This window comes from Agelaius tricolor, unplaced genomic scaffold (genome assembly GCF_023055355.1).
Source record: "Agelaius tricolor isolate 1412-34295 unplaced genomic scaffold, bAgeTri1.0.p SCAF_61, whole genome shotgun sequence".
In the NCBI taxonomy this organism is placed as follows: domain Eukaryota; kingdom Metazoa; phylum Chordata; class Aves; order Passeriformes; family Icteridae; genus Agelaius; species Agelaius tricolor.
The window spans coordinates 1,154,201-1,181,972 of NW_027269321.1; the positions used below are offsets into that span (position 1 = coordinate 1,154,201).

At 51.8% G+C, this 27,772-nt stretch overlaps 1 protein-coding gene across 2 annotated transcripts in view; it reads right to left on the reverse strand.

Annotated features, from left to right (window-relative positions):
* Window positions 1-18,370: 18,370 nt before the first annotated feature.
* LOC139605215 (zinc finger protein 211-like) overlaps window positions 18,371-27,772 on the reverse strand; it is a 56,941-nt gene continuing 47,539 nt past the window's right edge. Inside the window, exons 1-2 of one of the 2 annotated variants that reach the window (XM_071456560.1) lie at window positions 20,040-20,159; window positions 18,371-19,576 (exon numbers count right to left, since the gene is read on the reverse strand). In XM_071456560.1, coding sequence (XP_071312661.1) covers window positions 18,738-19,562 — 825 coding nt within the window. In that variant the 5' untranslated portion in view covers window positions 19,563-19,576; window positions 20,040-20,159 and the 3' untranslated portion in view covers window positions 18,371-18,737. Of the gene's footprint in view, window positions 19,577-20,039; window positions 20,160-27,772 lie in introns of those variants that run through there. The other variant, XM_071456559.1, reaches the window with a different exon arrangement.

Below are 27,772 nucleotides of genomic sequence, written 5' to 3' on the forward strand. Positions count from 1 at the left end.
TAGGGCCGTGTGTGTGGGGGATAATTCAGGGCCAGTTCTGTGTGGGTTTGGGATCATTTTATGGGATTGGAGGGGATTTTAATGGATTTAAATAGGAATTTAGTAGGATTTTAATGGGATGTAATGGGGTTTAATAGGAATTTAATGGGATTTAATGGGATTTTAATGGGATTTTATGGACTTTTAATGGAATTTGATGGGATTGTAATGGAATTGTATGGGATTTTAATGAGATGTCATGGGATTTTAATGGAATTTAATAGTATTTTATTGGATTTTAATGGTGTTTAATGGGAATGGAGTGGAATTTAATGGGATTTTTATGGGATTTTAATGGGATTTGATGGGGGTTTCCCCCAGTCCACAGCATTGCCCCAGTCCACAGCTCCCTCCCATCTCAATTTGGGGGTCCCATCCCCCTCTTCCCCCCGCTCTCCCGCCCCTTCCCCATCGTTCCCCCAGTCCCCAATCCCCTCCCCCGTGCTTGGTTTTGGGGGTTCCAGGCCCCTCCTGCTCCCTTTGGGGGTCCCGACCCCCCTTTGGTTGAATTTGGGGCCCCCCCCGCCCCCGGGGCCCCCCCGCCCCCCTTCTCCCCGCGCCCCCCGCTCCCCCCGCGGCCGGGGGGGCTCCCAGCGCCCCCAGTGCCACCAGTGCGGCCCCAGCTGCCCCCGCACGCCCCATCCCCATCGCCGGGGTCACCGCCCCCCGCCCCAAATTCCGCTCCTGGACACTGAGAGCCATCAGCGACAAACGCTCTGATTGGCTGGGAATGGCCCCGCGCAGTCTCTGATTGGCCAGCGCTGCGAGAGGCGCTGGGTTCTGGCCGGCACCCGATGAGTCACAGCCGAGCCGGGCGCTGATTCGCTGGAAATCGCCGGGCGGGGCCAGTGCGCCGAGTGTCTGCCCGGCAACAGAATCGTCATCAGCGCCTCGCGCTCTGATTGGCCACGATCTGTTTCGGGCTGGGGACGGGAGGAACTGGGCACCCCCAGGAGCCCCTCGGGTTTGGGGCTTTCGATCCCCCCTCGGCCCTCGGGGCGGCCCTGGGGCCCCCCCAACACCCCCAAAATGGGGAGGGTCCGCGGGGCCCTTTGGAACCCCCAGAAATGGGCGGGGAGCGGCAGGAGCCGCCCCAAAAAGGGATGGAAGGGTCCGGGCCGGGAATGGGGGAGGCTCTGGGGATGGCTCCGGCCCGGATCGGGGCGGGCTGGGATTGAGGGAGGCTCCGTTCAGCGGTCGGGGAGGGGCTGGGCCTGGGGAGGGCTCCGGGATTGTGGGGATGGGGCCATTCCGGGACTGCGGCGGGGCCTCTCCCTGGGGTTGGGGTCCGGCTTTGGCTCAGGGACCCTCCCCGTTCCTGTTCCGCTTCCCGATCCCGTTCCCGATCCCGATCCCGCCGCTGGCTCCAGGGAATGTCCCTGATCTCAACCCCGACCCCAAACCCGAGGTGAGGCCGAACATTGGGGTCAAACACCCCAAATCCTGGGGTCAACTCCCCCGGACCCCAAATCCTGGGGTTCAAACACTGGGGGGGGCCAAACACCCCCAGACCCAAACTCGGCGATCTCAACCTCCCCCCCTGCCCCCCAGCCCGAACCCCAAATTTTAGGCCTTAAACCCCCCAAATCCCTGATCCTGGGGTGTCAAACACTCTGCAATTTGCAAATGTTGGGGTTAAATCCCCCTGACCCCAAATCCTGGGGTTTGAAACATTAGGGGTGTCAAACACCCCCATTCCTAAAGTCTGGGGTCAAACACCCCCAAATCCCAAATCCTGAGGTGTCAAACACCCCCAACCCCAAAAGTTTGGGGTCTAAAGCCCCAATCCCCAACTCCAGGGGTTTGAAATATCTGGGGTGTCCAACCCTCCTCATCCCCAAAGTTTGGGGTCAAAGCCCCCAATCCCAAAACTTTGGGGTCAAAGCCCCCCCGATCCCAAACTCTGGGGTGTCAAATCCCCCTGATCCCCTCAACTTTGGGGTTAAATCCCCCCAATTCCCAAACTTTGGGGTCAAAACCCCCTGACCCCAAATCCTGGGGTTTGAAACATCTGGGGTGTCCAACCGCCCTGATCCCAAATTTTGGGGCTCAAACCCCTTTGATCCCCAAATCCTCGGGACAAAAGCTCTTAAACCCCAAATCCTGGGAACAAAAACCCCCAAATCCCAAACCCAGGGGTGTCAAACGTCCCCAATTCCCAAAGTTTGGGGTCAAAAATCCCCAAACCCTGAGGTGTCAACATCCCCTAAACCACAAATTTTAGGATCAAACCCCCCAATTCCCAAAGTTTGGGGGCAAACACCCCCAAACCCTGAATTTTAGTATCACCCACCCCCGGTCCCAAAATTTGGGGTTATTTGGGGTTTATTTGGGGCAGCTCCAGGTGCAATGTCTGCAGAGAGACCCTGGGTACAATGCTGGGAAAAACCCCAATAACCCCTCAGGAACCCCAAAACCCCTGGGGGCTGGGAAAGGGGATTTGGGGTGAAAGAAGAAGGATTTGAGAATGCACAAAGAAGGATTTGGGATGGAGAGAGGGGATTTGGGTGGGAAGCTGGGTCCCTTTTTGGCACAGGAGATCTTCCTGGCGCTGCTCTGGGTGATGCTGAAGCCCTGCAGGGCCTCGCGGGCGGCGCCCGCCTGCACCTCGGGCTCCAAGTGCACCCAGGCGATGTCGCGGGGCCCGGGCACCAGGGCAGCTCCTGAACCCCGGGAACCTGGGCTGGGAACGGGGCCAGGAGAGCCCCAGACACCCGGGAGTGTTCCCCAGACACCCGGGAGTGTTCCCCAGACACCCGGGAGTGTTCCCCAGAAACCTGGGAATATTCCCCCCAAAAATCCAGAAATGTTCCCCCCCAAATGGAGAAATGTTCCCCAAAAAATCCGGAAATGTTCTCAAAAGAACGCCTGAAACATTCCCCCAAAAATCCGGAAACATTCCCAAAGAAATCCAGAAATGTTCCTCCAAAAATCCTGGAACATTCCCAAAAAATGAGGAACTTTCCCCAGAAAATCCAGAAACATTCCTCCCCAAACTATACAAAACCAACCCCATTCTCTATGCAGAAACATTCCCAAAAATTCCAGAAACATTCCCAGAAATCCAGAAATCCCTCCCCAAAAAATCCAGATGACCCCTGCAAAAAATTCAGAAATTCCTTCCTAAAAAATCCAGAAATTTCCACCAAAATTCAAGAAATTTCCTCCCTAAAATATCCAGAATTTCCTCCCCACCAAACCCTGCTCTTTCCCAAAAATGCAGACATTCCCCCAAAATCCCGATCCTTTCCCCAGACAATCCAGCCCCAAGCCCCCCTCACCCCTCTCGCCCCCCAAGCCCCAGAATCCCCCAATGCCCAAAGGGCCCGGAATGCCCGGGATGCCCGGGATGCCGGGATTGCCCCAGATCTCCCTGGGTGCAGAGCATGGGGAGCAGCAGCTCCTTGGGCTCCTCAGGGAGCGGGGCAGGAACAGGATGTGCTTCGGGGCTCTGCCCACAGCTGGGGAAACGGGAGAAAAACCCCAACAGCAGCAACAAATCTGCCCCAAACCTGCCCCAAGCAGGCCCCAAATCTGCCCAAAGTCACTCTGGATACACACCAAACCATCTGCCCAAAATCCCACCAAAATCCTCCATGCTTTGACCCAGGGCTGTCTCATCATTTTTAAGTCTTTTTCACAGTTCCAAGAAATGATATCTCAGCTTGGTGGGAAGCCTCCTCTAAACTGATGGCATTGTGACATCTACTCTCAGCAATCAGATGCAGCCCCAATGATTATTACAGAACCACTCCAACAGTTTGCTGGGTTTAAAGCATCTCTGTGCTGAGGGGATTTTGGAGGAGACAACTCTTGCATGGTTCATTAGTCTGTCGCCCCCAGACCTTTACTCCTCAGCGCTGTTCTCAAGAGCCTTGTTTTCAATGACGTTCAGGGAATTCTCTCCCACTTAGAGCTTGGGTGGGGGCCAGGCCTTGGCTCTGCCTGGACGGGAATTTGCCAACAGACCCAGATGTTTTCTGCATCAAAACTAGATTTGAGTTGCTTTGGCTTGGCCATCTGACCCTCTAGACATGACAGTTGAACTCTTTTTAAAGGCAGCTTGGGAATTATTATCTGGAAATAATGATCCAAGTACCCCCTGAATCGAGGTTTGTCAGCTGTTTGCAGACTCTGGGATGATGGTACATTATTGCAGAGATTGCTATTTACCTCATTCCACCTACGTTGTTAGCTTTGTCTGCTATTTGAAACGTTCCTGATTGTTGTATCCAAATTATTCCTAATTGCTGTAAGTTTCTTGTCCACTGCATGTATTATTTTACTGTGATGTTGCTTCATGCTCATAACAAAAGACATGCATCTCATTCTTAAAAAACAAAAAAGAAGAGGAATGAACGCCTTAAGAACGTTCAAATAATGCAATATGAACATGAGACATTTGGACAAGGAATCATTTTGAATAATGCAATATTTACATTAGGAATTTGGAAAAGAGATCATCCCATCTAAATCCCAATGGAGTGTACCACAGTGCAGCCTGATTGATTCATTCCCTTCAGGAGAAGATGTGCCTGTGTTTCATCAGCAGCAGCTCAAAGCAGTCACCTGTTCATTCCATCAGATACTGATCAGCTCTGAAGAAATGAGGCCCAGTGCAGAGAGAAATAACCTCATCACCTTGCAGCCTTTGTGGCCAGAGCAGGAGCAGGAGGAGGCCTGGCCAGACACGGCTGTGTCTGGGCACTGACAGAGGCAATTTGCCAGCAAAAGCCTCCTGGCATCCTCATGGTACAGAGCTCCTACGAACCTTCTCCAGTTATTCCCTGTTCCAGCTGCCAGGGGACATTCAATGGTGTCAAAGATCAACATTTCCAGCTCAAAGACTTTCTCACACTTCTCAACTCATTGGAAACAATGGCCATTTCTTTCCATTTCCCCAAGAGACATTGGACATTATTCTTTTGTCTTCTCATGCTGCAAAACCCTGTGTCAATGACTTGATGGAAGTTGGTAAGTTTTGTTGATTGTAAGTGGTCTTTTATCTCTCTTATCCCATATCTAACAGATAACCAGTGATAACCTTGATGAGATAATGCCCTGACAAGAGTGAGCTGTTTCAGCATCAGAACATAGGAGCCTTTTTTAAATGAACAAGAAGGGGGAGATGTCACAGGCAGGTAGGATAATGATAAAAGAAAGGCCTTATGAAATCAGGCCTTGTTCTGCCACATTAACAGCTGGCCTGCCATCTCTCCTGAGTGCAGCTAAGCAGTTACAAGTTCCCATGGGAAGCTCTTGTGAGAATGAGACTTTGTGAACAATCTGTTCTGAGGGTGAAAAACAAATGCACCTGCAACAACAAGGGATTTGTCCATGAGAATCAGTGAAGAGAACAGGTAAACAATACAACAGAGAGATTTGATGCACAAGTAAAATCTATTTTATTAACCAGTAATAGAATAACCTGCAAGAAATCTATGAACTAACTAAAGCTGCACACGGGGTCTGTCAAACTGTGTAAAATTAGTTGTGTGAATAAAGAGTAAAGAGTTCTTCTCCAGCTCAGCTGTGTCCTCTGGGATTTGAGTTCCCCCCTTCTTTGGGGCTTTGGGTTCCCCCTTCTTTGAGGCTTTGGTTTTCTTCTTCTCTGGGATTTTGGTTTCCTTCTTCTCTGGGGCCTTGGCTTCCTTCTTCTGTGGTTGTTTGCTTTTCCCCTTCTCTGGTTTTGGGGGTTGCTTCCCCACAGAGACACCCTTCTTTTCCTTCTTCTGCCTCTCTTCCTCCTTCCCCCTCTCTCCCTCCTCTAAGGCTTTTGCCTCCTCCTCAAGCTTTTGAGCCGGCTGCTTCAGCTCCCTTGTGCAGACAAAACAGAAACCATGGCTGAGAGTCCCCACCAGAAACTTGGGCTCCCCAGTCCTGGCTGGCCCTGCACTTCATTCCTTGACCCTGAGGCCATTCCCGTGAATTCTCCTCAAGCCACAGGGCTTGGGAACATCCCAAGGGAGGGCATTGGTGGAAGGGGACCTCCAGGCCCAGCCAAACCTCAGCTTTGCCATCACAGGCTCTTGACTGTGCCAGCTCCCTCTGAAGGCACAGCCAGACCCCTCCAGGCCCTGCCCAAGGCTGATCCAGCAGCTCTCTGTGCTGCTGCCTGAAAACGCCCTTTGTCTCTTGGCTTCCCAGTTTAGAGCAGAGCACAGATTGCTGACATCTGCTCATCTCCCCTACTGCATTCCAATTAAGGGGCCAATTTCTCATCTGATTACAATGACATCCATGCAGAGGAAATCTGATTGAACACAATGAGTTCAGCTTCACAGCAGGAACCAGCTCATCTTGCTGTTCATTCAAATCAGCCTGGCCATTCTCTTCTTGATCATCTTCATGGTCTTCCACAGCCCCTTCAAGTCTTTGCATGTCCTCTTGAAGCGAAGCCTTCTCTGCTCGATTTCCATCCTGCGCCTTCTGGCCTCTTCTTCAGCTCTCCGGGCCGCTGCTCTCTGCTTCATGGCCGCCCTTCTGCGCCTGAGGCAGAGGAAGAAAGGCAGGAAGAGCAGCTCAGCAGCAGCCCAGTAGGGCCCCTGCTGCACGGCTGCCCAGAGCAGGGGTCCCCAGGCAGGCTCGGGTGCCTCTGGGGTAGCCTGCTCCAGGCCCTCTTTGCCCAGCTCTGCATCCTCATCCCAACTGATCACCACGGGCCGTGGGAAGTGGAAGAGGAGCAGCACCAGCAGGGCAGGGACTGATTTGGACACCATGGTCTGCAGGAGGAGAGAGACAATTTGTGTTGCTTTGCACAAGAGTTGCAAACCCGTGTGTTATTAGGGAATGGCCGCTCCTGCTGTGCCAGAGCGCTCGAGCAGGGCTGAGAATCTGGTGTCAAAGTGCATTCATGTGCTCCATGTTGCATGGGGCACCCGTGTGCAGGAATAGAGAACACCTTCCCTCAGATGGGATCTGCTGTGGCAAGGCCCCTCTGGTTTTCTCCTCCACGCAGCAGTTTGCATGCAGAATGTGGGCAGATGTAACTTGGAGGTCCTCCTGCTCACCCTTGGGTTCCCCTTGCAGAGCCTCAGCCCCTGCGTTCTGTCAGGGCCCCTGGGCAGGTGGGATATTCCCAGAGGAGAGGGGCCGGCTGTGTCCCCATTGCCCCTGTCCCTTATGTGCCTGTGCTCAGGAGGGCACAGAGAGGATGGGGACTCCTGCCTGCCCCGTGTCCTGTCCGCCTGCCGGGCCTGTCCCAGGGCAGCCGGGCTGTGATTGCTGTGCTGTGTCCCCCTGTCCCTGCTGTCCCTGCTGTCCCTGCTGTCCCTGCTGTCATGGCCCACTGCAGGTTCCACACCTACACAGCCATGGTGGCTCCTGAGCTCTGCAGGGACCCGAGTGACAGTCTGAGTGCTGGCACTCCTGGTTTTCTTGCATTTGGCATCGCGCAGAGCAGAGGCTGGATCACAGCACCAAAGGAGCAGCTGCTGCAGGGGAGGAAAGGAGCCTCTGCATGGCCAAGGGCTGCTGTGGTGCCCCTGTGTCAGGAATTCCCCACAGCTGACACCTGAGTCCAGCATGGACACTCACAGACTCAGCGTTTGTTCAGGCATTGCCTTTATTGCATCTTGACAGGGACTGCAGCTGCCTGAGGGAAGTCACCCTCCCGAGACAGGAGGGCAGAGAGTGTAATTTAAATTAACCAATTGTGATTATAGGCATTCGTAGCAACAGTCTATGTACTGTATATATGAATATTAAACAAGACACAAAATAATTATTGGATCATGAAGATCAAGCAACATTTGCTGGTTTAGATAAAAAGAAAGTATACTTCAGTTTTAGTTAGCTGCAATATTTCTTGGTAATTCTGATGAATTATAAGTTCTATGTAATCTAAAGAAAAGTGCCATTATTTAATTCCTACTTATGATTAAAATATTTATGTTATCTTACAAGAGTATTAATCTACATTATAGTAATAAAAAGTTTTGAAAATGTTGCTAAAGACAATTATTTTTAAAGAAAACATTTTAAATATCTCAAAACTATTTAAGAATTTGAATCAATCTCCAAACATTGGGCCCGATGCCTTCAGATGGTGCTTTCCTCCGAGCAGATGCAAAGGCTCTGTATGGGAAAGGGTTAAAATAGATGCAGTTACCACAGATCCCGTGAGGAGAGAGAGGGCAGAGGGGCAGGGTGTGTCAGGAGCCCGGAGCCTGTGCCCCGGCGCAGGGCTGTGCTGGGCAGCAAGCGCAGCTCTGTGCGCCGGCTGCTCACAAAGATGTGCGGCTCGCCTTGGCCGGCCCAGAGAGCATCTCCAGCAGGAAGCTTTTCTTCACACAGCCACTGCCTGTGCTCCTCCAAAAGCCTGCCCTGCCTACCTTCAGCATCCTCTTTGTATCCCTATTCATTCCAATCAGCCTGGCCATTTGCTTTTCTATTTCTTTCGTGGCCCGGCGCATTTGCACCATGTCTTTGAATCTCTTCCTAAGGAGCCGCCTTCTCCGCTCGCTTTCCACCTTCCTCCTTCTGGCCTTTTCCTCAGCTCTCTGGGCCGCTGCTCTCTGCCTCGTGGCTGCCCTTCTACGCCTGAGCCACCAGCCCAAAAGCAGGAGCAGCGGCTGAGCAATTTGCCAGAGCTGGTGCAGGTAGCGCAAGGCAGCCAGGAGCCAGGGTCCCCAGCCAGGCTCAGCTGGCTCTGGGGGGGCCGCTTTCATCTCCTCTGCACGGGGCTGCCCATCCCCGTGAAATCTGTCCACCACGGAAAGTGGGAACAGGAAGAGGAGCAGCACAAGCCCAGCCAGGACTGCTCTGTGCGCCATGGTCTGCAGGAGGAGAGAGACAAGGCTTTCACTGGGGCTGCCAAGGGAGCTTGTGGGGGCTGAAGTGAGGCCCGGAGGCGCAGGGATGTGAGGGCAGAAGCAGAGGGCCCCGGGCAGCTGGCAGGCAGCAGGGCCTGTGCCAGTGGGCCAGCAGCAGCAGCCCCGTGCCCCGGCCAAGGCGCCGGCCCCAGGGGCTGGCCCTGGGTGCAGGGGGACAATGCAGGCCCGGGTGCGGCGCTTGTGGCCCGGCCCTGGCCCGGCCCAGCCCCGCCACGTGCGCACTCACTGCTTGCTCAGGCTGTGCTGGGCCAGCGTTACCTGCGGGGGCCTTTTCCAGCTGCCCCCATTGTGACACGCTGCCCCTGGTGTCACAGGGGCCAGAGGCATCACAGCCGGGCCAGCCCCGCCCTTGGTGCCCAGCCCAGCTCAGGGGCTCCCAGTGGGCCCAGCAATGAAAGCCCCGGCAGGCAGCAAGTGCAGCCCCTCTGGGAGGGGATGGGCCCCAGGGGCTCCCTTCACAAAGCAGGCAGAAGTCCCCACTGATAAGTTTCCAAAGGGAAAAGATTATAATCAATAATGTTGAGTAGGATACATATTTTCAACTATGAAAACACCTGAGGTGCTTTTCCTAATGGGACTTGTTCTTCTGTCAGTGGGGTTGGGTGATGGTTGCTCAGTTTTTCTTGCTTGACTATTCCCTGATCCAGTCCATCCAAGACTTCTGTGAAACCTTCCCATTATCAGACAGCAGAAATGAAGAACTGCAGTGAAACCACTTCTAGTCCCCTTCAGGTCAAGAAGGTGCAGGGGGGTGGTTCTGGCAGAGAATTTGAGCTGCTCTGGACAGAGTCGCACTGCTGTGTTAGCAGGGACTGGCTGCTTGTGTATTTCTTTGGATGAACAGAATCTTCCTTGTGTCCCCAGTGAGCACATGGAGCTCACACCAGCAGTGCCTCTTGCCTGTTCCCTGCCCAGCCAGACCTTCCAGCCCAGCTGAAATGCCCAGCGTGGCCTTTGAGCACAAAGGGATTGCAGAGCCAAAAGCATCTGTGTAGCCACCATGGTGTTCAGCGGCTGCTGCTCGGGGAAGGGCACTGAGAGGAGGCCACTGCTGCTCTTGTCAGAGCACTGCTGTGCAGGGATGTCCCTCGCCCTGCTCAGTCCCACATCTGCCCATCTTTTGGCCTGCTCTGAGCTCAGGTGGATGCCATCTGCTCCCAGCAGACCCAGCTGCTCCACGGGAGATGCACAGGCATGGAACCCAAAACCTTGAGTATCCCCTGAGTAGCCAGGCATTCAGCTGTTCAGTTTGTCACGGCCCACAGCAGGGGTTAGAACAAGATGGTTTTTCAGATTCCTTGTGACCCGAACCATTCCAGGCTTCTAGGATTTCTCCATGACTGACTTTGGTCCCCTCAAAAGACCTCCTCTCTCCTCTCTTCCCTCCACCTGTGGAGAACGCATTCTGATGCTGCTGCTGCTGTTGGGACAGGTTGGTGGATACTCTTCCTGCCATCCCATGGGTGTAAGCATGACTCCTCTCTGAAGCCTTTGTCCCTGAATCAGTGCCTTCAAAGAACAGTTATCTCCCCTCCTTCCTTTTCCATTCAGCACTTGAGCAGACACAGCATTTCTCATCGTTTTCCACAGAACAGTTCCCATCTTGTGGAGCCCTCTGCCATAAATCAGCCTGACAGGTTTATTCTCTATGTAATGGGAAATGATGACAAATGCAGCTGCATAATCTAGTTAGTAACTCACCATAATGACTGCTTCTGGGCTGATTTATGGGTTTTGTCACATGTGAGCTTTCAGAACTTTATTCACACTTTTTTATTGGAATCTCAGTTTATCAGACTTTACTGCAGCATTAATCACTTGCAGTACAACCCTGGACTTCACAAATGTATCACATCAGCATGAAAAAAGGCAGAGAAAACAAGAACTGTTGTGAATTAATGAGCCAGGTAACACATGTCTCACAACAGCGATGAAACAACCTGTGTTCTTCTTCAAGCCGCAACAGAAAGTCCCAAAGTCTGCTTATTTTATTTTTTTTATTTTTTTTTTCACAAAACACAAGCAGCAGCAAAGAACTGAAACAACACAGCCAGGCTTGAAACCTGAAAGATCTGCAAGGCTGAGTCTATCCTAGTTAATGGTGAAATGATGTGTGAAGCTGTCCTAGATGTTCAAATGAAGAAGATTGATTCCCAGTTATAATATGGCTTCTAAGCAAAACACTGGGATTATATAGGAGAAATGCACGTGTCATGAAACAACCAATAAATCAGAGAGACACTTCCAAGCTCTATAGTGAAGGTCTGGGAAATGTTCAGAGTTACCATCTATGGAGTTTGGTGCAGGATAAGCTGGAACAAAAGGCCATCATTACCCAAATTGATTTTCTTCGGGCTGGTCTGTTGTTTTTTTTGGTTTGTTTTTTTCTTTTTTTTTTTTTTTTTTTTTGTTTTGTTTTGTTTTTTGGTTTGGTTTGGTTTGGTTTTTTTTGGTTTTTTTTTTTGTTTGTTTTTGTTTTTGTTTTTTTTTTGTTTTGTTTTTTGTTTTTTATTGTTTGTCAGATAATGTTTTATAATACTCCAAGAAATATGTTGAAAAGGTCAGCATGATCCATCAGACACAAGCAGGGGGGCTGAGGTAGATGCAACATGTTCCTTGCACTGGAGGGTAGACAGAGGCAAGATCTGGTTTGGGCTCAATCACACCTGGATCAGGGAGGTGGCTGAAACCTGGGCTGGCCAAAGCCTTAGAATCACAAAATATCCTGGGTTGGAAAGGACCCCCAAGGATCACCAAGTCCAACTCCTGGCCCTGCAGAGGACACCTCCCCAAGAATCCCACGCTGTGCCTTGGCATGTGCTGGTGGGCAGGAGCACACAGCTGGCCGTGGCTTTGGGTGCATGGGTAAGATGAGATGGTGAGGAGCATCCCTGCTCCCTGAGCTCCTGGAGAGCTGCAGACACTGATCACTGGTAAGGACAGCACCAGGGCCATGGCCTGGGGCTGGTGATCTGGTGTCTCCTTCCTGCTGCTGCTTTCTGCTACAGATAACAGCCTGGTGCCAAGGTCTTGTTGCTGAGGTGATAAACGGCTGGGGAGATTCCCTCCCTGCTCTTGTCTGCACGAGTTCTTATGCTCAGCACCAGGAAGGATTGGGCCAGAATGGAGGCATTTGGGGTCTCAGGGCTGAGGCTGAGACAGACAGCCAGGCAGAGCAGCTCCTCCTGGCTGATGCAAACATTAGCCCTGTGCTGGCCAGGCCAGTGATCCATAGCTATGGGTCCACAGTGATGGTGGTGCTGGGTATTCACTGGGAGAAGAGGAGGTGTAAAATGAAGCTTCTGAAGCTGCTTGGGATCCTGGAAGCTGCTCAGACCCCACTTGACCACAGTGGTTGTTTGGCCAGCTGAAGTGATGGAATTCATTGGGCTGTGCAGGGAGAGTTTTCTGTGCAAACATGAAGGACTTTCAGGGGGGATGAAATACGGCCTCATAGTAGAAACAGCTGGGCTGAACACTCTTTATTCCAGCTATGAATCTTTGCTCTTAAGAGCAACAGATTCCACCTTTCATTAAACCAGAACTTCTTGTTGTTGTTGTTGTTGTTGTTGTTTTGAGGAACAAAAATGACCTTTCTTGTTTATTTTATTAGCATTTTAAAATCGTTCTAGTTTATTTCATTAGCATTTTAAATCATCTTGTCACCCACTGCATGCATGAAACATGAGATGTTCCCAAAGTGTAGCTCACTTCAGACAGGGAGTGCTGATAGTTGGCAGATCTGTACAGGTGTCCTCATCCTGGCTGCATTGGATGTTATCCCATCCAAGCAGGCAGTTTAACACAAGCAGCTATTTCACTGAGCTTAATTAACAACAGAAATAAAAACTATATCTTTATAGCAAAGTTACTTTGACATCTACCATCACTCAGCAAGAGGTTTATTGTTATGGACACATAATATTGGCTTTTTGCAGAGATTAAAATGGATTTTCTATCTGTGGTGTTCAAGTAACTTTGTTATTGTCTTGGTTTGAAAAGCCAGGTGTCTGCTAAGGAAGGCAGGAGCCTCCCCTGGAATGGAAAATGTAAACCCCTCCCTCTGAATTGTTATAATTTTGAAATGAAGGAGCTTTCAGGCAAAGATATGGGAATAGGAATAACAGTTCTTTTTTAGGAAAAATTAAAAATATAAATGCAGTAGTACAAATGAAAAAAACCCCACTGACAGAGTCAGAACAGGACGTGACACCCTGTGGGTCAGGGTGCTGGCAGCAGTCCCATTCAGTGGTGGCTGCAGCCCTCCTGCAGTGCCAGGTGTGGCTCTGTTGGAGCAGGGATCCTGGAGAAGGGTGGAGTTTCCCTCTGAAGGTCCAGGGCTGCTGTAGATGGGCCTGGGAATCTTCCTTCCTCTGGGAATCCAGTTGGAAAAGGCTGATCCTCTGGGAATGCAGTGGAGAAGAAAGACAGCTGCTCCTCTGGGAATCCAGGAGGAAAAGGCTGCCTACAGTGTTCCAAATCTCAGATTCTATCCAGGTAGGAATGCTTGGCTCCTCCCCCTGGGCGGAGCATCTCCCAATGGGATGATGTCATTTAATCAGCCATGCACTGACACTCAGTGGACCATTACCAGAAGATTAATAATTAATAATCAATGGCCTATTAATGGAACACACCTCCCCAGAGGGAGGATTGGTTGTGGAAGAGAGAAACTGCCCAATGAACAGAAGATAACTGCCCCACCACTGACAGATGGCAAACAGAACACACACTTATCTTGCAGTCCAGGACCTGTCCCCACTGGCTGCCCCCATTCTCCAGAGTTCATGGTGTCCAGAGAGGCTGCAGCTGCCCGTGCTGGGAACAAACGAGACGGGTCTGGGTTTCAGAAAGCTCCAGAATCCATTTCTGACCCCCGAAAGACAGGGCAAAAGGAGGGCCATGGGGCTTTTATAGGGTATCCCAGGGCTGGAGTTTGGGTTTGTTTTGGATCGGCGGGAGAACTGTGGCATGCAATATGACTGATCAGCAAGTCTCGAACTTTATTGAGAGTCACACATATTTATATTGGTGTTAATAAAGCTCATACATATTGCAAAGAAGAGCTCATTATTGGTTAGTTACTTATCGGCCAACTACGCCTACTGCTGCATTCTTGTGGTTATTCTGTTGAAACTATTCTTCATATTTTTGGCAAAAGAGCCTCTTCCCTATCCTGTTGTTGCATCAAGGGCACAATGTCCTTGCCTTATATGGACACTGACTGCTGACTCCTAGACTTCTCTCCTTCTTGCTTAACCAGGGGTATTATGTCGACATGACCTTTCTCAGCCAGCCAACTGTCCACAAAGCTCAGCGGGACAAGGCTCCTGTCCATGCTCTCCCACATTCCACAGTGCCCAGGCCACACCAGGAGTGCTCAGAGCTGCAGCCAAAAGCTTCCTATCGATCCTCTCTTGCAGAGGACACCAGCACAGAGGCACAGGTGCCACCTCCTCCAGCTAAGCCCAGGAGATCCACCTCCTCACCAGCTGCAAGAGCAGGACGCTTATGTGCCAGCCGCCCCTCCCAACCCCATTCTTCCCCTCGTGCCTTGAAGGCGCATCCCCACCTTGAGACACCTGGGGCAGGAAGAAGAGCTGGCCCCGGACGATGTCCTCGTTGCTGTGGAAAGGAAGGTGCCCACAGAGCAGCTCATAGAGCAGGATGCCCAGGTACCAGATGGTGGCTGGCTGGCCATGGTAGCAGCCAAAGAGGATCCACTCCGGTGGGCTGTACTCCAGCGTTCCTATGGGACACGGGCGCAGCTCATCAGGCCCATGCTGCTCCCTCCCTCCCAGCCAGCTCCCGTTCCACAACAGCCAGCCCCTGCCCTGCCAAAAAGCAACTTGGCTGCAGCTGGCTGAAGATGGATTCCCCCTCCTTCCTTGCCTCCTTCTTTTCCTCCCTCTTCCCCCTCTGCCAGCCAAGGGAGGAACTCCACTGCGAAGCTGGGCCCCGGCTTGGCCTCACCTGACATCCGGGTGTAGAACGTGTCCTGGAGGATCGTGCCGCAGCCGAAGTCAATGAGCTTCGCCTCGCCCGTGGCCAGGTCGACGAGGACATTCTCGGCCTTGATGTGGGGGTGCAGGACGCCGCGGCTGCTGCAGTGCCCCATGGCCTCCAGCACCTGGCGGAACAGCCCCCGCCCCACGGGCTCCGTCAGGAACCGCCGCTCGTGCAGGAAGTACCAGAGGTGCTGACAGCGCTGCGGACGCTCCATGAGCAGCGCGAAGCCCTCGGGCACCTCGAACCAGTCCAGAAGCCTCACGACGCCGGAGAAGCCAGGCCACGACACCATCCACAGCAGCGCCAGCTCCAGGGGCACAAGGGCGCCCTTGCGCTGCGGGGGGACCGCGATGCCGTCAGGAACAAAAGAGAGAAACAAACAAATCACACCCCAAAGTCATTCCTATTAGAGAAGTAACCAAAGAAAACAACGTAGCAATAACGAAGAGTGTTGGCTTCTGGCTTCTTTCCTCTTTGCATGAGACCAAGCTTTTCATGGGGAACAATTGCCTCTTCTGACAATTTTGCCAGAGTGGACAGGAGCAGAGCATTTACTTTTCAAATAGTAAAGGAAAATCGTGTCAGTAATGTCATCTCTTTTCATCCTCTGTTGACACAGTTGCAGGCTGTCAAAAGACATGGTCTGCAGTGTAGAACTTGGGGCCAAGTTTCTTTTTCTGCCAGAGGATGAGGAGGGGAAGTATCCCAGAATCATGGAGTCCTGGCATGGTTTGGCTTGGAAGGGATCTGGAAAATCCCATGGCTGCAACCCCCCTGCTGTGGCTGGGGACCCCTTGCACTGGACCGGCTTGTCTAGAGCTCCATGCAGCCTGGCCTTGAACACTGTCAGGGACGGGACATGCCCACCTTCTCTGGGCAACCTGTTCCAGGAGAGTCTTTTTTCTCAATCCCTTACCTAAACCTAATCTCTCTCCATTTGGATCCATGCTCCATTGTCCTGTCCTTGCCTGCCCCCGTACAAAGTCCCTGTCCAGCTTTCTTGTGTGTTGCCCTCAGGTACTGGAAGGCCGCAGCTGGATCAAGGCTGGGTCTCTTTCCCAGGCTGAAGAAGCCGAGCTGTGTCAGCCTTTCCTTGCAGGAGAGGAGCTGCAGCCCCGGCACCATCTGGGTGTCCCTGCTGGGCCCCTGCTGCAGCGTGTCCACGTCCTTGCCGTCCGTGCCGGGGAGCCCGGCAGAGGCGGAGGCAGCGCTGCAGGTGCAGGGTCAGCGGCGGGGAGGAGACCCGGCCCTGGCAGCGGCTCCAGGAGCAGCGATCGGCGCTGGGCCGCCCGCACTGCAGAGAGCCGGGGCCCTTGTGCCTGCCCTTGTGCCCAGGGCGCCTTTCCCCGCCGCCCGCCCGCCCGCCCGCTCGGGGGAAATGCCCCCTGTGCCGCCCCTCAGGGCCGCCCCTCGCCGCTGCCCCGGGCGCTCCCAGCGCCGCCTGGAGGGGCCCAGGCCTCGGCCTCACCCTGCTCAGCCCGAGGCCTGGAAAAGCAGATTCAAACACCCACCCAGAAAGTGCCCCAGGATGCCAAGGTCAATCTTTTGTCACCAGCACGGCTTTGCTATCAGAGTCTGGACGGGAGTAGAAAATCACCAGGGGAAAAGAGCATGAACAAGTTCTGCCTTGGCACTACCTCAAGCTGTGGGGTACCAGTTGTTGGTTTCACTGGCTCTGGATTGAAGGCACTTGAGACAGTAATTCATGTTCAGACTCAAGTGTTTATTATTTCTTATCAGTAAAACAGCCTCATTACTGGGAGTTCAGCAGCTTTTCATTAGAAGGCACAAAATGGCCAACAATCTCTTGTTCCAAGGTCTTTTAAGACTAAACTATCCAATTAAGAACGGACACCTAGATTATTTTCCCTTTTAACCCAATAACTGATCCCAAAGAGCCTGCAATGTGGAATTTCTGCCCAATTACAAAAAGCCACCCAAACCCATCAGAAGAAGAAGGAAGAAGCATGAAGAAGAAACCCAGGACGAAATACTGTGCCTTCCATTTTGCTTCCATCCACAACATACTAAAAATCCCAAAACCTCAATTTCTCAGAGGCAGAGTAGACCAAAGCCCAAAAACTGGAGGTGATAAAAATGGACTAAAACCACAACCAAGGAATCTGCATCGCCCTGAAATACCTTTCCCCTTACATCAGCCTGGTGCATATTCATAGAGCCTCATGCATATCCATAAACTACTTTACATATTCCAGGAATGATTTTACATGGCCCCTCCTTGGGTCTGCCTTTTCAGAGCATGTGTGTTTCTTGGCTGTGGTTTTGGCTCCTTCTCTTTATCACCTCCAGGTTTTGGGCCTTGGTGCACTCTGCCTTCAGACGGGGAGTGCTGATAGTTGGCAGATCTGTACAGGTGTCCTCATCCTGTGTGCATTGGATGTTATCCCATCCAAGCAGGCAGTTTAACAGAAGCAGCTATTTCACAAGCTTAATTAACAACAGAAATAAAAACTATAGAACAAAGTTACTTTAAAAAACAGTCCCAGCCCATATTTGATCCCAGTCTGTGTGGTCCTGATCCATATGGTCCCAGTCCCTGGGATCCCAGTCCATACAGTCCCAGTCCATATTTGATCCCACTTCAGGCTATCCTGGTCTGGAGGGTTCTGATCCACACGATCCCCATCCATGTGATCCCAGCCCATATTTGATCCCAGTCCGTATTTGATCCCAGTCCGTATTTGATCCCAGCCCATCTTTGATCCCAGTCTGTGGGGTCCTGCACACACTCCCAGGGTCTGGAATTCCAGTTCCCAGCCAGGAAAAAATGTTCCTGCCCTTGAACTTCCTTCCTATCCCCGCAACAAATTGCAATAAAATTATAAACAAAGAAATAATAATTGAACTTTAAAAAATTATAATAAAAATAAAATATAAAAATCTCAAATCTTCTTTACAATACTCCAACAGTGATTCAAACCAAAGCAACAACTATTACTATAATATTACTAATGTATATAAATAAACAAATTATATATCAAGAAATACCTTTTGAAAATTTTAACTCTATGACTAATGTACTTTAGATAAAAATATCTAAAGAAACTACCATGCAATCTAACACATCTTAGTAAAACAATTCATATTACAAATATACTAAACACAAAAGCAAACACCAGTACAATTTCTCAGACATTTCAACCAAACAATTAAACTTTAATAACATCCTTAAGTACTCCAAAACAATTAAAATTATTTTTAAAAGGTTTATTGGGGGTGCGTGGTTTTATTTGGATATTGGTTTTTTAATTGTTAGAGGCTAGATGATTTAAAAAATGGGACTTTTATAAGAATTGAATCAGCTGAGAAGGTGGCACTCTGCAAACAGAACTGACTGAAAATGAACAGGACAGAAATCACTAACTCTGAAAGTTTTATTTGCTATCAAATACAACCCACACACCCAGCCCCACACAATCCCAATCCCATTGCTCAGAATTGGGATCCCACATCTCCCAGTCCCCTTCTAACCCCATCTCACCCTGGTGGCTGTGGAATGGAGAGTTTAGCATGGGATTGAGGTTTTTTGAGGAGGGAACAAGGAATTTGAGGTAGGATTGAGCCTTTTTGGGTTAAAATTCAGTTATTTTCAGTGGAATTTGAGTGGTTTTGAGGTGACAGATTCATCCCTCTTGGCTTTTGGAGTGGAAACACATGGAGAAGAGAAAAAAATTCAGGCCAAACCAAAGGACAAGCAGGCAGGTGTGTTCCCAACATGGATCACAGGGAATGTGAGTGACCAGGGCTGTGCCCAAAGTGCCTCCTCCAGTGGGGGATGGAGCTGCAGCAGCGCACGAAGCTCTTCCCGCACTCGGGGCACTCGCAGGACTTCCCTTACCGGTGCCTCCGTTGGTGTTGGGTCAAGTGAGAGCTGCAGGAGAAGCTCTTCCCACACTGGGGACACTCGTAGGGCCTCTCCCCAGTGTGGATGCGCCGGTGCCTGACGAGGGTGGAGTTCTGCTGGAATCCCTTCCCACAGTCTGGGCAGCGGAATGGCCTCTCCTCTGTGTGAATCCGATAGTGCCGGAGGAGATGGGAGCTGGTCTGAAACCTCTTCCTGCATTTATCACACTCGTAGGGCCTCTCCCCTGTGTGGATGCGCCGGTGCTTGACGAGGTCAGAGTTGCGCTTGAATCCCTTCCCACAGTCGGGGCATTGGAAGGGCCTCTCCTCTGTGTGACTCTGATAGTGCAGGAGAAGATCAGAGCTGGTCTGAAACCTCTTCCCACACTTGGAACACTCATAGGGCCTCTCCCCAGTGTGGGTCCTCTGGTGCCTGATCAGGCTGGAGCTGCAGCTGAAGCTCTGTCCACACTCCCCACACTCGTAGGGCCGTTCCCCAGTGTGGATCCTCTGGTGCCTGATCAGGCGGCAGTTCCACCTGAAGCTCTTCCCACACTCCACGCACGTGTGCGGCTTCTCCCCATCATGGAGCTGCTCATGGAGCACCAGCTCCGAGCTCTGGCTCCATCTCCGGCCGCCTTCCCGGCCCAGGCTGCCTCTTTCCCCCTCACATCCCCGCCATCTGCGTTTGCAGCCCCTCCTCGTGCGGCATCTCCGGGCCTTTTCCTCCCCGTTGGCTTCCTGCGCCGTGGAGCTGCTCAAAACGGCCTCTGCCACCAGGTTCTGCCGCGGGCATTTGTCCTCCCTGCTCTCCATGCTCAGCTCCTGCTCTGGGGGAGGAAGGACAAGGACAGCATGGGATTTGCCTCCGTGCCACAGGCAAGGGCATCGAGATCCCCCCAGGCCGTCTCTGGGGACGCACTGCCCCCTCTTGGCTCTCCCCATTTCGGGATGCCGGGGCTGTTTGGGCTCCCGGGCTCCCTTCTCCCCTCATTCTCTGCTCTGGGCTGCAGCGGCTCCAAGGAGTCCCCCCTGCCCCTCTCCAGGCTCTTGAGGCTCCCGCCAATGGCGGCGCTCCCCCCTCTCTGGCCTCCCCACTTTGGCCTCCTGGGGCACACAGGGCTCTGCTCCTCCAGGCTGCCTCTGCCGGCAGCCGCCACCGCCACCCCCCGATGTCCCCCCGAGGGGCCTTTTCCGCTCAGCCTTGGACTTCTTCATTCTCCAAATATCCCCCAAAAACCCAACCCAGGGACCCCCCGGGATATCCGGGCCGGGCTCCCCCTCCCCGCTCACCGGAGCCATGGGGGGGGCGATGATCCCACAGGTGGGGGCTGCGAATTCAGGCAGGGATCGAGACCGCGTGGCTCCCGCAGCTCAGCCTTGATCCGCCTTTGTCCCTCCTCTTCCTCTTCCTCCTGCTCCTCCTCTGTCCTATCTCCACCTCCCTGTCCTCCTCCCTCCTAACCCCGCCTCCTTCCCTGCTCTTTCTCCTCCCGCTCCTCCTCTTCCATCCCCCTCCTCCTCCTCCTCCTCTGTCTTATCCCCGCCTCCTGCTCCTCTTCCATCCCGCCCCTTCCATTCCTTCTCCTCCTCCTCCCCCTCCATCCCTGCCCTTCCCTCCCTCCTCCTCCTCCCCCAGCAGCAGCCACACCCTCGGTGCCCCGTTCCCGCAGCCCTCGCAGCCCGCGGCAGCAGCGGCCATGGAGCCGGGCCAGGTCGGCATGGGCAGCGCGGGGCTCTCGGCTGCTCCCAGCCGCTGCGGGCGGGGGGAACCCGGCCCGGGCCAAAGGAGAGGCAAACTGGGCAAACTGGGGGCAGATCACAAAGCTAAGGTACAGCAGAAAATGGAGCTGAAAGAGTTAGTTTAATATTCACTCCAAACGAGGAAAAACTGGAAATTCCAAAGTTTAGGGAAGCCGAGAAAAAAGAATTAAACAAGATAGGAAATGAACAAGATAAATCAGGGAAATAGAAACTTCTACATGGAAGACAATTACTTAATAAAATGTGCTTACTAGGAAAATATTAGAAGACGTGCATCAGAAACCCCACTGGCGTACTCAAGCTTTGTGTGATCATTTTTTAAGGAATTTTGGGTGCACTGGGATTTTTGGTGTAGCAAAGCAAGTCACTGAAAGATGCTTAATTTGCCAAAGGATAAATAAAAAGGTGATGAGAAAAACAACATTAGGAGGTCATGAGTTAGCTCGTCGACCATTTCAAAATATCCAAGCATTGGATTTGTTAGGTTCTGGATTTATTTGGAAAAAAACCCATTTAATCTAGAAGAAAGAGAATATGCCATATGTTAGACAGGAGATTTTAGGAGAATAAAAATCTTTGAAGTATCAGAAACACCCGAGGAAAAAACCAAGAAAATAAAAAGGGGAAATGAAAGGGAGGGGAACAAGAGGAAAAGTCAGAAAGAGAGTGGGATCCTCTGCAGCTCTTGCCCCCTCCGTTGGCGGCCGAGGCGCCTGTCCCGGGTCTCGGCTCGCTGCCCGCCTCAGCTCCGCCTGCCCCGGTTTCCATCCCAGGTGCGGGCTCACTGCCCAGGGCAGCTCCACCTGCCCCGGCGCTGGCGGTGAATTTGTGTGCCCTGGCCCCACTGCCCGGCCCGCGGCCGCTCTGCCGGCCATGCTGGGCAAGATGGGGTTGCTCTGTCCTGCCGCGTGGGCCGAGGTCACCGCGCCGACCGCACCGAGGGCGGGTCCCAGCCATCCCATCCCCGGCTGCCCTGCCCGTGCCAGCTGCGCTGGGCACCGCCGCTGCTGCTGCCGGGGTCTCCCACCTGCCTTTTCTCTGCCGGGAGCTGCCGGATCAGCCGCCATAAGCCATGTGGGGGCTGCCCACGCTCCGGCTCGGCCTCCACGGGAAGATCCCCCTCTGGCGATTCCGGCAGCAGACCCTGCCCACACTCCGACCGAGCCTCGGCGGGATATCCTCCCCTGACCCCTCCTGCTCTGAGTTACGTCCCCTTGGTAACCACAGCTCCTGCTGTTCAGGGAAAATCCCTCTCTCTACAGGAAGCACCTTATCGAAACACTAGGAGCTCAGTTAAAAGGCAGCCCTCTCCAAATTCTTTCTCAAAACACGGGAGAAAGGCTACAGAAGGTAAAAAAGTGAAAGAGTTAGGTGAAGGGATTGCTCTATTGCCGTTAAGAGAGGTTCCCATGGCAGGGATGCGCTGCCCCGCCCCGCGGGAGCCACCGGCGCCCCTGCCGGCCGTGCCCGGAACTGCACCCAAGGGGAAAGCGCCGCAGCCGAAAGGCCGGGACCGGCTCCGGGCTCTGTTTGTTGTCACTGCCGGAGCTGTTGATACACACTACTATTATTATATTATACACACTAGGAAAGAACCGTTATTCCTAATCCCCTATCTTTGCCTGAGAGCCCCTTGATTTCACTATCCTAAAAATTAAGAGGGAGGGGGTTTGCATTCTCCATTCCAAGAGAGGCTTTTTCTGCCTTCCCAAGCAGACGCCTGTCTTGTAAAGCAAGACAAGCACCCACAGGCACTGAGGGGGGCTGCAGGAGGGGCAGAAGAAGGCCCTGCAGCACTTGGGCACAAAGGCCCAGCAGGTGAATGCAAGAAGGGAGCAGCAAAAGGCCAAGCTGAAGGCAAAGGCCAGGGCAGAGCTCCTACAGCCCCTGAGGGATCAGCCCCAGGGCCCAAGGGGGCCCCAGCACCCAGGGCACGGCTCGGCCACAAGCACCCGGCAGAGGCATTGCCCTCCTCGGCAGGGCACAGCCCACCCAAACAGCCCCTGGCAAGGAATCAGGGCTCCGGCTGCAGGGCACAAGGACACTGCAAGCAGAGACAGCAGCACCCTCAGGACCAGCAAGTCCAGCCCGTGATGGACATGGATTGGCAGGGCTGTCACAGCTCCCATCACACCAGGGACCCTCCACACTGGAGCCCTTGAGAACATTCAGGTGGGTCTGCATTGAGAGGAGGCATTTCCTGATGGACACAGGGGCCTCTCAATCTGCTCTGAATCTTAGACCTAAAGGGGAAAATAGTAAAGGAATATTTTAATTTTTAAGGGAATGAGAGGGAAAGATGAGCAGGTATGATTTGTTCAACCACTATTAGAAGCTGTGGGGGATAGGTTTGAAATAAATGAATTTCTTTTTCTTCCTCCTGTGATTGTAATTAACTAGGAAGGAGTTTGAGAGCTAGATTTTAATACTGTAAAAAGAGATACAGAGGCTAGTTCTGTTGTACCTCTGTGTCAAAAGTCTGACAAGGCCTATGCTGAAGTGAACCCAGAAGTGTGGGCAGCCCCAGGGAAGTACAGAAAATTAGATATGGAGCCTCTACAAATTAAAGCAACCAGGACAAGCACTACCCTGTTCCAAGAGAGGGAAGGAAGGGCTCACAGCCTGGTATTGAGTCCCTGTTAAAGGCAGGGCTTTTGGAGCCAAGGGTGTCTCCCTACAACACTCCTATCTTGCCAGTCAACAAACTGGATGGATGGACACAAGGAGGAAACACAGAATTTTCAAGTGTTAAAATTAAGATTAACTGAGGCGAGTGGCCTGGGCCTTCCAGACAGGGAAAAAGAATTTGAATTATAGGTGGACGTTAAACAGGGTCTTGCCAAAGGAATTCTTGTGCTAAAATGTTTAACCCAGTGGCCAGAGAGCAGCCTCATTGTCTGCAGAATTGTGCAGCCACAGCTTCCATGGGAGCAGAGGCCTGAAAACTGATGACAACAGGAGGATCTCCTAGAGTTCAAGTCTGGCATCAAGTTAAAGCTTTGACAACCAAAAGAGCCTCTCAATGGATGAGCAGGGCTCGGTGATTACAGTATGAAACTTGTTCAGTGGCACAGGAGGATTCAGAACTGAGGACAGGGCAAGGGTTTAACCCAGCTCCTGTTTGAACAGCCTGGAGAGGGGCTGGCAAGGAACCCAGGACTGCACTCAAGGGACAGAGCTCCCGAGCCAGGCTGGGAGAGATTGATGGGACATTCCCTGGCCTGAGGGAGACAATGTGTTTGTGGATGGCTCTGCAAGGGCAGCAGAAGGGAAAAGAGCTACAAGACAGGCTGTTATTAAGGAAGGGGAATCAGACAAAGCGCAGGTCACCGCCCCATGCTCAGCTCAACCCGCGGAGCTGTGGGTGCTTGTAAGAGCCTGGCACTGAAATGCCCTGAGCAGGAAGGCTTCAATATCTTCTGCTGATACCATGGCACCTAACAGGGGGGCAAAAGCAATTCTGACTGCTTCAGCAAGCACTGGATCACTTATTAAGCTATTTCTAAAAGAAATAATTCAAAGATAATGGATTGTGGAAGCAATAGATTCAGATGGGGAACTCATTTTACAGGAAAGACCCTTCAGGGGGTTATGGCAGCTTTAGGAATACAATGGGACCTCCATAACCCCTGGCAAGCCCAGAGCTTGGGTTGGGTAGAAAGAATGAATGGGGAAATAAAGAAACACCTTTGGAAGCCGGAGATGGAAACCAAGATGCCATGGGTACAGCTTTTGCCATTGGCCTTGGCAAGAAAAAGAGCCAGACCCAAGGCAGATATTCAATTATCTCCCTTGGAATTCATGTCTGGAATTCCTTACCTGGGCAATTCTCCACCTAGTGCAGGGTGGAAATAAGGGATGTAAATGTAAGGCAGGCTGTAGCCAGGATCCTGTCTCCTGTGGAATCTCTCCCCCAGGAAGCTGGGCTGGCACAGAGCCTGCCCTGGGACTTTGCTGTTGCCAACACCCAGCCAGGCCATCGGCTCCTGCCTAAGGAGTGCAAAGCAGCACCACTGGTGGCCAAGGGGCCCACGCCAAGTGTCCCTGAGGCCAGAAACAGCCGCCAGCACAGCTGAGCACGGGGGGACCCCTCAGCCTGGCCTCAGGGGCTCTGAAGCCCCGGAGATTTGCACTTCCCGCCTGCAGCAGGACCATGGGAGCCGCCCTGAGCCTGCCCTGAAGGCAACGCAGCAGCAGCCAGGGCTCCACAGCGGGCCAAGCCCCTGGGCCTGCCCACAGATCCTCTGCTCAAACCCTCGGGAATCCTGGCCACCCTCCCCTGGCACCTCCAGCCACTGCGGCCAAGCCTCGCTGCCGCTGCTGCAGCTCCAGCGCTGGCTGGGCCTGCACTGCCACAGCTGCTGGGGAGCACCGCGGCACAATTCCACCCTGGGGCTCACTCACACCCACACTCTGGGCTGCCTGCCACTGCACTGCTGCAAAATGTACCCATCCTGGTTCTTTTAAATCTTATTTCTCTGCTCAGAAAGGTTTCTCTACTCAAAGGTTTGCCTTTGGGAAAGAAATTTTAAAGGTTTTATTTAAGGGGTTCCCAGTCTGTTCGGATGTTAAACTCATCTCCACCACTCAATGGGAACGGGAAAAAGCACAAAACAAAGATATTAGGTTAAAGTGTAACTGGTTCGATTGTGACTGTCACCCCCTTGTATGCTTTTCCTGTAAATTGTGTCACGAACCTTGGTGCTCTCATTGTCGGAGTGGTAGAACACCTAGGGGAATTTGTACACCGTGCTATGAGAAAGAGAGGAGACTAACTTCTATCATTCTTAGTAGCAGAGTTGCTACGGGGGAGGTAAAGCTTGGATCTGACGAGTGGTGGGAAACCTTTTCCAAAGGGGTAAATCCTGATCGGTTCTGCTACCACCCTAACGAACCGATCCCCTTTCTCCTGGACATCCTGGAAGTGGTGTGTCGGAAGAAAGCCCCCAATTTGCGGCGTGACCTCTCATTAATAAAAGCTGATAACTGGGCCGCCAGTGCTAAAAAGTGGAAACGGGAGGTTTATCCGGCTCCTGAAGAATACCTCTGCTGCTGAGAAGATGGTAAACCCCGAGGCTCGCAGCAACCGAGTCGTCGGGCGAGGCAGAGAGGTAATAACCAGTGGAGTCCGTCGGAAGCCTCGACCCCCATATGGGATGTCCAGGAAATGTTGGCCGTCCTGCCCCAGGATTGGTAACCCACCACTGGGGAAACCAAAGGTAAAATTTAACCTGAGCTCCGACAATGACAGCCCCAAATTACAAGCCTTAATTCTTTTCTGGTGCATTGTAACAAGTTCAGGGGCAGAAGGGTATTCACATCAACCCTTCAAATGGTCACTGATTAGATGGGAAGACCAGTATGTTATCCAGACCAAAATCACATCTGGCGCACCCAGCTTTTTATGTACTTTGTGTGATTTAATACCTGTAAATCCATGTTTAAATCAGTTTGGATATTATTTTTGTCCAAGCTCAAACCCGGGAAAAGGGTATTGTAACTATCCAGGACACTTTTACTGTGCTTATTGGGACTGTGTATCAGTAAGCTCCTTTGGGGGGAACGAGGACGGGTTTATCAGAACTGGATGGGGTCCATACGGGTGTACACAGCCCACTTCCACATATACCCAGAAAGAAGGAGGGTTAGATGGAACATGCAATATGATTTACATTAATGTGACAAAACCACATGACCAAGTCTGGTTATTAGGGAAAATGTGGGGAGCCCGATTATGGGAACCAGGGACAGACAGAGGGGGGCACTTTATAATCCAAAAGACAACCGTGCCACACGACCCCGAACCAATTGGACCAAACCAGGCGATAGCTGGAGAACTAACGCTAGGAGAAAATAATGGAAATGAATCAGAAACAGCCCCAACCACTAGTCTTCCAGAAATGTATAAGCAAAACTTTACTGATTCAACCCGAGGACCTGAAAACCCGGGAGAAGGGGACTTGTGGAAAATATTACAGGCCACTTTCCTAGTCCTGAATGAGACCCATCCAAATGTAACTGAGGAATGTTGGCTGTGTTACACCGTAAACCCCCCGTTCTATGAAGCCATAGGGGTAACAGCAAAAAGCAGATGAGTAAATGGGACCAACCCAGCTAGGGGCCTATGGAAAAAAGAAGGAGAAGAATCGAGAGGGATAACCTTGGCAAGGGTAACGGGGAGAGGAAGATGTATAGGACGAGTACCAGTGGAAAAACGACATCTATGTCAGGTTATGGGGAATTTGAGTGACCCTAAGAAACCTGCCAGCTGGATACTGCCAGCAGCAAATACTAAATGGGTCTGTAATACTCTCGGAGTCACCCCATGTATAAATATAGACCGATTTAATGAATCCAGTGACTTTTGTATTCAAGTATTGATAGTACCCAGAGTCCTTTACCACCCCGTAGAGTATGTTTATGAACAATATCAAAATATAGGACCCCACATAGTGAAACGGGAAATATTCACAACCTTCACTGTAGCAATGTTACTAGGAATAGGTGCAGCCGGGACAGGAACAGGAATAGCCTCACTCATACAGCAACACCGAGGATTCCAAGAACTAAGAGCCTCTGTAGATGAAGACCTCAGGAGGATCGAAACCTCCATCAAAGACCTCACAGAATCATTAGATTCCCTAGCAGAGGTAGCCTTACAAAATCGAAGGGGGTTAAATCTATTATTCCTGCAACAAGGAGGACTATGTGCTGCTTTAAGAGAAGAATGCTGCACATATGTAAACAAGAGCGGAATTATACGGGACTCAATGGCAAAACTACGGGAGGGGCTAGAAAGAAGACAAAGAGAAAGGGAAAAACACCAAAGCTGGTATGAATCTTGGTTTAACTATTCTCCTTGGCTTACAACTTTATTATCAACGATAGCGGGTCCACTACTTCTCTTACTATTGGGACTCACGTTTGGCCCTTGTATTTTTAATAAATTGATTAGCATTGTAAAAGGCAGATTAGAAGCTGCTCACCTTATGCTCACACGAGCAAAATACAGAACCTTGAAGATGGATGATCCAGAAGAATCTCTGGAGCTCAGCAAAAGGGAATTAGAGCGTTTTGACGAACCAAATTGAGTATCAAAACAAAGGGGGGATTGAGATGAGGGACTACATTTTGTTCGTCACGAAAAAGAGACCAGTGTGTTACAAGAGTTGTCTGCTGACTATTTCTGTACTACTTCATGAGATATGAGCCACAAGGATACCAGGGAAGGGGTTGCAGGAGCCCACACATAGTCCCACGCA